We start from the raw sequence: 10,127 nt of genomic DNA on the forward strand, positions 1-10,127 counted from the left end.
AAGCCTGGGCGAAAGTTCTTTAAATTGCCTCATTCCTAATGGAATGAAAGTTTGCCAAGATTCACACATATGCAGATAATGGCAAAAGGAGGACGGTAACTGGAAACATAATGGACAAGGCTGGGTCAATTCACCTTGCATGCAGATGACCCACATAAACAACAATTGAGTGTCATTCCAGAAAACAGTCCCCCTCCCTAGAGCCCAACCAAATGAATGATCCAGATATAACCGTGGATGCGAGGAATCTGAACTGGAGAAAGATAAGTGCTTCCAGCTGGTGGTCCACAACCCGATACACAGCAGTCACAGATGAAGGCTGCACAAAAGAAAATCATTGAGCTCCCATAATGCTATGCTAATGAGCCAGTCAGGAAATAGACCTCAAGTGTCGGAAATGGTCCCCAATGCAGAGTCGCCAGAGCACCAAACATAGTACAAACTGACAGGACCCCCCCCCCCAGAGGTGAGGTCTAAATTGGCAGAGATGGAAAATCATTAAAAAAACACATCACACAGATTTGGTAAGATGGTGCATATCCTCTTAATAGTTCCAAGGCAAACACATCAATACAATTTAACATGGCTTTTACTGATTAAGGTGTTTTATAATTTTTTTTTTTAAAGATAAGGTTAGGGTGAATGTTTTGGAAGAAAAGTAAGGGATCCGACAGGAATTTAACAAACATAAACTTCAGACCAGGACTTGATTGGACCATCAATATTTGTCAAGTTAATGAAGGTGGGGGGGGGGGGGGTCAAAATAAGTGTGTAGAACCATGGTGGAAATATCGCTTATACTATGTTGCAATATTACAAAAACTGTAAAAACCATGTGTGGCTGTCCAAAGCCTAATAATCTAAAAAAGCCTGTGGTAGTTTGCCCTTCTAGTCACGCAACCTTCATCTCAACCAGTTAATTCAAAGGTTGACTTGGACCAGAGTAGGAATTAAAAAGGTAGTTGGTGAAATCGATCTTAAATACTTTATTTTTATTAACCACACAATTGTCAACTTCACACACATTTATTGAAGACCAGCAATGGGCATTTTTAGAAGCTTCAGCATCACCAATATGAGCCACTTGCCAGATATTAAAGACTTTAAAGTTGTCATGATCTAAGCACCAAATGTTACTGCAGGTTTTCAGGTATAAGCCAATATAGCTAGGTGAAGGAATCCTCTCAAAGCCAATGTCGGTCCAGGCATTGCGGTCATGCTCGTAGTTGGAACTGAAGTGAGTTGCTGTACCAGGTGGAAGTTGGCCAGTGATGAACATTTGAAAGAACCGGTCATCATATTCCTCTTGGGGTGGACTCACACGACTACTGGTCTCTGGGACAGCCAGGTGATCTAAATAGGTCAACACAATGGCATTTACACTGGTGTTCAATGTGGTCACAATGCATCCCTGACCAGCTCTGGAGATGGTTTTGCCAATCGATCACAATCCACCACCAATGTGTCAAGTGCATTTACACCAGTACTTTCATGTGGTCAAGCACTATCCGATTGCAACCCGATGACCAGAAACACATTTTAATGCCCAGTGTAAAAAGCCCAAATATGTCTAGTACTTGTGAACTCTTACAATTCACAAATACATGTTATGTGGCTTGTATCTACTCTTTATTAGATGGAGATAGCTTTTACTCATAGCAATTGTATTTTAACCAAAGTTCAAACATGTGTGGTAAGTAAAAACCAAAGTGTTCAGGATCTTTAGTACAAGGAGTGTCCATTACAGAATTCCCCAGTTGCCTCTACACAAACCCTATGCGAGGTACATCCACCTTCAGGCCCTTCAGCCTCACCACACTTTGACCTCAGATGAGGGGTCATTGAAACACACTGCAGCTGTACTTTAGAAATCCAGGACTTCATTGTTGTCTGCAATCAGGAAGCATTCTATACATTTATGGAACTTTTTTACAAACAAACAAAATTAGAGGTGCTCAATAAGGCACCCATTACAATGTCAGGCCTGGATCACTTTAAAATGTTCTACAGGTTGCGATTACAGCACAACCCCTTTGTTTAGGATAGACCAAGTATTGACTTCTGGTCCAGAACAGCATATATCCATGACCAATTAATTGGTACACAACTGTGGAAAGAACTGCAATTTTACAGTTGCTAGACCCAAATAACTCCTAGAGTAAATGACTGGGCTACATCTAAATCCACAGAAGCCGGAGATTCATTTTTTAAGAAAATGGCACATGCTTAACTACCCCCCACCCCAAAGATGAAAGGCAAGGCCAATAAAACAGTTTCTTTGGAATATGCAAAAGCAAAAGACAAGGGTTTGGGTTTCTGCACTGTAAAAAGAAACTAGTTTTGTTCAGATTTGGGAACCAATACAACCCTCACCCTCAAAGAAAGACAAGTTGAACTTGGAATTTAACATTTTTTTATTGAATTCAATTAGCAAAATATGGAGATCCATGAGGTGGCCCCTATGGAGGAGAGGGACACATTTGAACCTTTTAAAACTGTACAGAAGAGACAACTGCATGAAGATCATGTGCCTTACCTGATACTTCCGGTCGTCACCCCTGTTAAAGAAGAGGTCACGTCACCAGGCTTGCTTTAAGGGTGCTTCTGCTTCAGCAGTAAACTTCCTGTGTGTCTGAGGGGGCTGTGAAAAACCTTGAGGAACCTTAGTGTTGGTCTTTGAAACATTCTGCACTTTGCTCAAGCCACCTGGAGCCTTGCTGACAGGGGCGGGAGGAATCCTCTCAAAGCCAATCTCGGTCCAGGCATTGCTGCCATGCTCGTAGGTGGAACTGAAGTGAGTTACTGTACCAGGTGGAAGTTGGCCAGTGATGATCATTTGAAAGAACTGGTCATCATATTCCTCCTGGGGTGGACTCGCATGACTACTGGTCTCTGGGACACCGTACTCAGAGACGGCTGAGAGAGAAGGAGGGCGAGACAGCAGGTCTCCAGAATCATGGATCTCAGATTCTTCATTGCCATGTTCATAAGTATCAACCCTCTGAATGAGTTTCCCAGCTTTGTAGATGGGCTCAGATGGAGGTGGTGGACCTGCTATAACTAGAATCTCAGGACTGGGCTGTTCAGGCTCAGACACCCACGATGTATACGAGTCAACAGGACCAGGAAACTGTTCCATTGGGCTTGCTTGAGGAACTCCTTTAACAGGTGCAGGGGAATAAAACTGGCCTTCAAGTGGCTGATTAGAATCAAAAGCTCCATATCCAGAACTAGTTTGAGGCATGGAGCCCTTGGCTTCAGCGGAGGGGGTCATCTGAGACACATCTTGGCTGGACTGTGTATACAGCCCCGGGGCCGGAGGTGGAGGTTGACCGGACTGCTGATCATCAGTGGAGCTTGGAGTATATGGCCAACCATGCTTCAGCAACCAGCGGTCAAGATATGGATGAAACAGAGGATTCATTCCATCTTGACCAGGCTGCGGTTGGCCATTATATCCTTAAATGAAGGAATGTTAGAATGAAGTATTACAAAAAAAAAAATACCTACAAAAAGGCATTTTCAGATTGCAACAGGTTAACATAAGGCAGAAGGAAATTGCAATGGAATATCGACTTCAGAAAAAAAAAAAAAAATAGAATGAGTTAAAATGGTTACCTTTAGCTGGAAAGCTATAGACACTACACATCATGGCAGACAGAAGAAAAGCCCTGAAAAGAATAGAGATTAACAAGCAAGAGAGCTGAACAATTAGCGTTGTGAAGCCAGGTCACACCCAAGAACTGCTGTAAATCAGCATTAGCAACTGCAAAAACCTCAACAATCAGGCCAAAAGATCAAATTAAGACCAAGTAAAACAACTTAAAGTGCTTCTTAGAAAAAAAAAAGGTTAAGACCACCTCAACATCAGGTCAGTGTCCATGATTCCACCTGCCTCAGTCCCAAACCAGAAAAGAACTACCAGTATGACTGCTCCTAGTTGTGGTGGAGAATATATAGAGGGAAACCTGTAGATATCAGCCAATCAAAAACTTTATTGATTAATTAAGGTCAGGTGGAAAAAACTAGCTAGTAATGAACATTTTCCCTAAGCTTTCCTCTATGCACCATTGAACATTTACGACTTCATGCAGGTTTTGAAAAAAAAAAAAAAAAAACTGTTCTCAACCCCCCCTCAGGTCATGTGATTGTTAATATGCAGTTTGAAAAGTGGTAAGCCAGGGCCTAGTTCAAAAAGTTTGGAAATCCTGTTTTGCTATCCAGGATCAGGTTATTCATCTTACTTTTGTGCTAATTTTTTTAATGCAACATTGGATTGGATCACTCTGATCCAGATAGAAACTTTTCAAGATTCCCCCTCTCTGTGAATGACATTGATGATGCACCTGAGCCTGTTGAAGACCCAGACCAACATCCGGCATTCTCTCAGAATGAGAGACGGACTGGTCGTGCAATAAGGAATGCAATTGTTAGAAACTACTTTTGATTGGTTCGTCTCTGATGTTTGTGTCATTGTAATGAATGTGCAGTGATAAACGACAGTTCAAATTAAATATATTGTGTTTTCTTGATATTGACAGCTGTTTGGAGGATTATTTTATGTGAACAAAATCCTTTTTTTTTTTTTACTTTACTGAAAGTCTTAATAGATAGCCTAGTGTCCACTTTATTACTTAATCACTGGAATGGATAAATACATCAAGTGCGAAATATAAATATATTCATATATACTACATGATATGAATGTTTTATTATTTGACCAATTTTAAAGTTAAATTACATTTTGTTCCTGAAATCTATCCTGAGTCCACCCTTCTGATGGGATCAGGAGTATCCCAATTTTTTTTTGGATCAAAAGGTATCCCAATTTTCTAAAACCTTTTGAACACATATCGAAAGGCTTGCTGTAGATCAAAAACAAAACTGGATCACGTGATCTAATCTGATTTCAGAATCCTTTTTTTTCTCTTCAACAACCTATTTTCAAGATTTGATTCAATCCAAAATCCAATCAGATTACTTCTGAACAATTGGGCCCAGGTGATCTATATTGATAAATAGATCTGGAGGTAATTTCATGGTACAAAACATAGTAATCAGTTATATGATACAAAAAATGTAACAGACATGTAAAAGTGTGGATTTGTCTTTCCTGTTGTAGTGTTCCATGCAACCTAAGGAACCTGTTCTGTGAAACATTCACAGGTGCATGTCAATACTGCATTGTTTCACATAAAAGCATGAATGAGAACAAATTGCCTTGGCAAATGTCTTGCACTAGTGAATTAAGATTCAGGTCCATAACGAAGTGACCAGAAAGAATCATCCGATCCAGTCTGCTCAGGTGGTTGAGACTCAGGAAGCACAGGCTGTTTAACGTCGAAGGGGAACAGCTGATTGGGTGAACGGGCACCCTTTGCTTCACAAGCAAGCTGCTCCTTTATACACAATGTAGGGAAAGTATCCACAACAAATTAAGGAACCTCCGGTGGTGGAGTCTGGCTACTGTAGTGACCTTAAAATGACAGGGCAAACAATACATTTGACTTCAGTTAAATGTGCATTTTCTAAAGAGATCTACAATAAACACTGTAAGGTTTTACCTTTAATTGGGTTACCACAGCTGTACCAACTCATTGCAGAGAGTAGGAAAAGTCTACAATAAAACAACATTATTAATTACAACAACTATTTTCAATTTATTTTCATAGACCATAAGATTCAGAAATTGCCATATGCTTCTTTACCTTGACACCACCCCAACTGCCATTGTGCCACTGCTGCACAGGTAAAACAGATCTCAATGCAGCCAGCAGTTGCAATGCATTACCCTCTCTAAAGAGGGCTAAGGAGAAAACTCACCATCCAACCAAATTCGAGATAGACTAATGAAGATCAGCTGGAGGCTTCCCACAGTTAGGATCAGGTGATTACTGATGTTATCTGAAGTGCAGCAGAAGCAGACTGAATTGTTTTGTTCCTTAACTGAATTGTAGGCATAGGCCCTGTTTACACTTAGTTTAAAAAATGCCTCTGTGATTGGATCACAAGTGGACAGCACTAAATACCAGTGTAAATGACCACCGAGACGCATTGTGATCTAATCACTCGAACCACTTGCCGAGGTGGTCTCGGATGCATTTGACCACATGTCTTTTGTAGTGTAAATGCTAATGCATCCTGATGCATCCCCGACAAGGGTGTAGGCAGTAAAAAGTATCTGAACACAAGTGCTGGACACTGCTGGACGACTTGGAGACACATGATGGACACAGGTGTTAAATGGCGATGTGTCTCGGCCTTCGACTTGTGACCCAAGACGCATTTTTAAGACTTAAATTATGGTTTCTATGGTAAATGAATTAATTAAAAAAATGGAGAGATTTCTTTTCAGCTCCCTTGCCTTGCATTATAAAATGGCCTCAGGAATAAATGACTGTGCCACTTGGGTTAACCTTAGGGGACAATACCTGCATGGAAGAATATAATGAGCTGAACATTGTGATGTGACTACAGTGGTTACAACAGAATATTTAATAAGGTTTTGAGCTGTAAATAGAACAAGAAGAGTGGACTGAATTACTTAGAATTAAACCATTCAGTATTAGCATTGATGGTTGATTCTGGGATATATATCACAGAAACTAATTAGCTTAGCTATGGCCATAAACCAACCATAGACCACCTCAGCATGTTTGAAATCAGGAATCATAACAGTGATGTTGTTGTGGCCCCTTGAAGTTATTTGCTAATATTGAGCTATGCCTCAGAAATGTTCTTGGCCATGCTCTTAACATCTACTTGGTCATGATGGAAAGTGTATATTCGGAAGACTAATGCTAATTGAATGTATTTTCTGTACTCTAAAACCAAGCTCAGTGATATTTATGAACAACAATTATTGGCTGATATAATTCACTTAGCTTTTACAGTAACAGATATGCATTGATCACAGACTAATCACTCTTTTAACTGACATCAGACTGAGAAGAGCTGTGTCTGTGTATGTGTGTGTGTGTCTCTCAGGACTACCAAAGTACGCAAAGTGTGTTTTATTTTTTCTCCACGGTACAGTAATACAGCAATGGTGTTTTACTGTCTTTTTAAGACAGCAACGGTGCGAATCAATAAGCCATCTGTCACTTGGACATTGCTTGATGTCATTAGAGAGCAGTCTGGCCACTAACTCATGTCACAAATCACTTTAAAAAGAGGCCCCATTGATCTCTAATTAGCAACCTCACTTAATTTCTTTTATGATTTTCTCGCCAGCTCTAGAGAAGCTTTTTTTGGGCCAGACAAGTGACCGAGTCTCAGCCACTGCATACTGGCAAAGAGTAACAGTAAAGGACTGGATTTACACCTTGGTTGTCCACTGGAACAATTTTTTTTAGTTTTTACATTCGTTTTCATTAAATATACGACATTGACATATTTTCACCTTTTCTTATTCTCTTCCACTATCTTCTGATGTGGCTCTCTTTTCCTATCAGCTTTCCTTTTTCATCCTTGTGCTCTTTCTGTATTTCTTATGGTCCCTATAGCCCCTTGCCCTTATGAGACTGGGGCTGATCAAACAACAAAAAATGCCCCCCCCCCCCCCCATTGGTCAAAAGAGGGGTAATTAATGCTGGTGCAGTTTCAATTCCAACCACCTGCCAAAACATATGTGGAAACATCATAAAAGACCTCTGTGTATGTACACAAAGACAGTCGTACCAAGCAGACTCTCTTTCGATGACCCCGAGACCCAGAGGCGTCTCTTCCTTTTTTCCCAAACCTGCACTTGAGACATGAGGGGGTCGGTATCCAGACGGTGAAGAACCCTTCTTCCCTGTGCTACTGCTCAGCACCCTCAAGTCCTTTTGGAGTGTTCCTGACCATGTTGCTTATCGCTTGTGGTTTTCTTGGCACTGCCCAGGCACTGTTATAGATTTTAATTACCAAACGTGAATGCTGCTATCAGGAGCTTTCTTAGTTCGTGTTTTTTAAGTACCCTTTATCCAGCAAAAGTATGATCCACCTCATTCTTCTCCATACTGTGGCATGGTTCCTGTCTTGCACCAACCAATTAACCAGATGGTCAGCATCCGCAGTATAAAAACAAAAGATTCACAAAAGGCACAATTCATGTTTGGTGAATGTGTTTTTATCTTTCCCACCATCCACTGCGTATGTTGATATCTTAAAGCAGAGTAATATGTGAAAATGATTTGGAGTTTGTCTTCTATTGTAGTGACCACATACTACTCTCATGTCCTTTTCTTATGTCTTGCTACTGATGTAACTGTCAGCTGGATAGCAGTGTGTGATTACTGGCCAATTAATACAACAGATGCAGGAGACGAGACTGAATTTATAAAGCTTGGATTTTTCAGCATACTTGATATTTTGCCGTATGTATCTACCAGGACTAATTGGTGCTATATTTTGTGGTGCGATACAGATGCCTCTACAAACAGACATCACAGGTCAATCTGCATCATGCTAATAACAGCCAATTCAGCTTGAAACATGTTAACATAATGGGATCCAGTTATATCAGTCATGACATCCAAAGGAGAGATGAGTTTTCCGACGAAGGCTGAACGGGAGCATTGCAGTCTGCGTGGGCCACGGTTAAAACTAAGGCACAATCGCCCTTTGACTCATCCTCCATGTAGGTCTGCCTGCTACCGTAGCGATGAATACCTTATCATTACGAACACCCAAAAGAGGGATCTGCATTTAACTAGCCTTGAAATTCCAGAGGGATGAGCAATCACTCTCTTTTTTTTTACTTTTGTTGTCTTCTCCCGTTCACTGTCTGCATGGACTAATGTCAAGCCTCCCTCCACAGTCACTGCAAACAGCACAATTGCCTTGTGATTAGCACCGAATAAAGGAATGCGCACAGCTCTAAAAAAACAAAAACAACACAGGAGGCTACGCGGCGTGAGAGATGAGTGATCACCAAGTCTGTAATTAAGCCAGTCTGCACTTGATGAAAGCTGATTCAGCCATCAGGCCACGGCCTCACAGCCTCCCAGCCCATTTTTTATTTTATTTTATTTTTTTAACGACATAATTATAGTCCAAATCAAATGAGAAGATTTCATATTTCTCCGTTACGAGCGTCGGGCCAAAGTCAACAATTACGCTGACCCCCCTGAGGTACTCTGGGAGAGGCGCTAGCTGACACGGTGCCTTAATTCACCTGTGTTTGGTGTACCGGGGAGGTCTGACACAAGGAATCCGAGAGGCGGCAGCTCGGTGAGCGCAGGCATAATTATTCAGGTGGTGGGTGTGGTGTTATTATATAAAGGCTATGCCTTCGTGTGCCTTCATTCCAGTGTATCAGACAGTATCTGCAGATCTGTATCAGCATGACCTGACTCATATTTCATCTATATAACCAGGGGTATACTTACGGAGACAAAGCAGAATTAGGCTGGAGAAGGAGCCGCATCTGTGACATCAAAGGTGGACTCATTTATCAATGAAGAACCGCACATGGTGACAGATTTATGAGATGTGTCTGAGGCAAACATTAGCATAAGTCAACATTTAAACACAGAAAACTGGTCCAAAATACCCAGCGACGTTCAGAAATAAGACTACCATTTAACGTCTTTGAAATGTAAATGTGCCCTAAGTTAGAGGGTCAGCTGAACAATGCAGGGCTTTTTTTCGTGGGCAGCACCGCTCATCGTTGCTCCTCTGAAATACATAGTGTCTAATGCAAGATGACATGTGTCTCAGATAGCACACAGTGAAGAGTGAAAAAAACGACTCGGTCGGGCCGCTCTTGTCAGGAAGTGTGTATTTCCTGTGTTCTACTTATGGGCACTCGGCCGCCACAGGCCGCCTTTGTTGCTGCGGGTCAGAGCTCCCCGAGGCACCGCTCCTCTGAAGCGGCAGCTGTTGAGTGACCACGGTTGCGACCGCACTCCTCTGCCGTCTCCTGACCGCCTTCTGAAATGGCTTCCCAGTACCCTCCCAGCTTTCCCAGGGATGGGGCAGCTGGTGCAGATTTTCTCCGGTCGCGCTCGTTCTCTCTCCCTCTCTCCTCCACCCCTGTAGGGCTCTGGCTCTCTGACCGCCGAGGGGGGTGGTGGGGGGCGCTTGATTGGGCACTGGTCAGATGAGACGGAGATTAGTGACTGGGTGAGGAGGCGGCACGGCCC

General features: G+C 42.0%; 1 protein-coding gene across 1 annotated transcript; it reads right to left on the minus strand.

Moving 5' to 3' along the window:
- Positions 1 to 2,375: 2,375 nt before the first annotated feature.
- On the minus strand, positions 2,376 to 5,746 carry LOC105901779. Its single transcript, XM_012829279.3, has 6 exons — positions 5,709 to 5,746; positions 5,565 to 5,617; positions 3,861 to 3,936; positions 3,619 to 3,671; positions 2,537 to 3,459; positions 2,376 to 2,459 (listed from the first exon to the last, which is right to left on the minus strand). The coding sequence occupies exons 1-5, from the start codon at positions 5,729 to 5,731 to the stop codon at positions 2,579 to 2,581; spliced, it is 1,086 nt and encodes a 361-aa protein (XP_012684733.2). The 5' UTR covers positions 5,732 to 5,746; the 3' UTR covers positions 2,376 to 2,459; positions 2,537 to 2,578.
- Positions 5,747 to 10,127: the final 4,381 nt, after the last annotated feature.

Source organism: Clupea harengus, chromosome 15 (assembly GCF_900700415.2).
Source record: "Clupea harengus chromosome 15, Ch_v2.0.2, whole genome shotgun sequence".
In the NCBI taxonomy this organism is placed as follows: Eukaryota; Metazoa; Chordata; class Actinopteri; order Clupeiformes; family Clupeidae; genus Clupea; species Clupea harengus.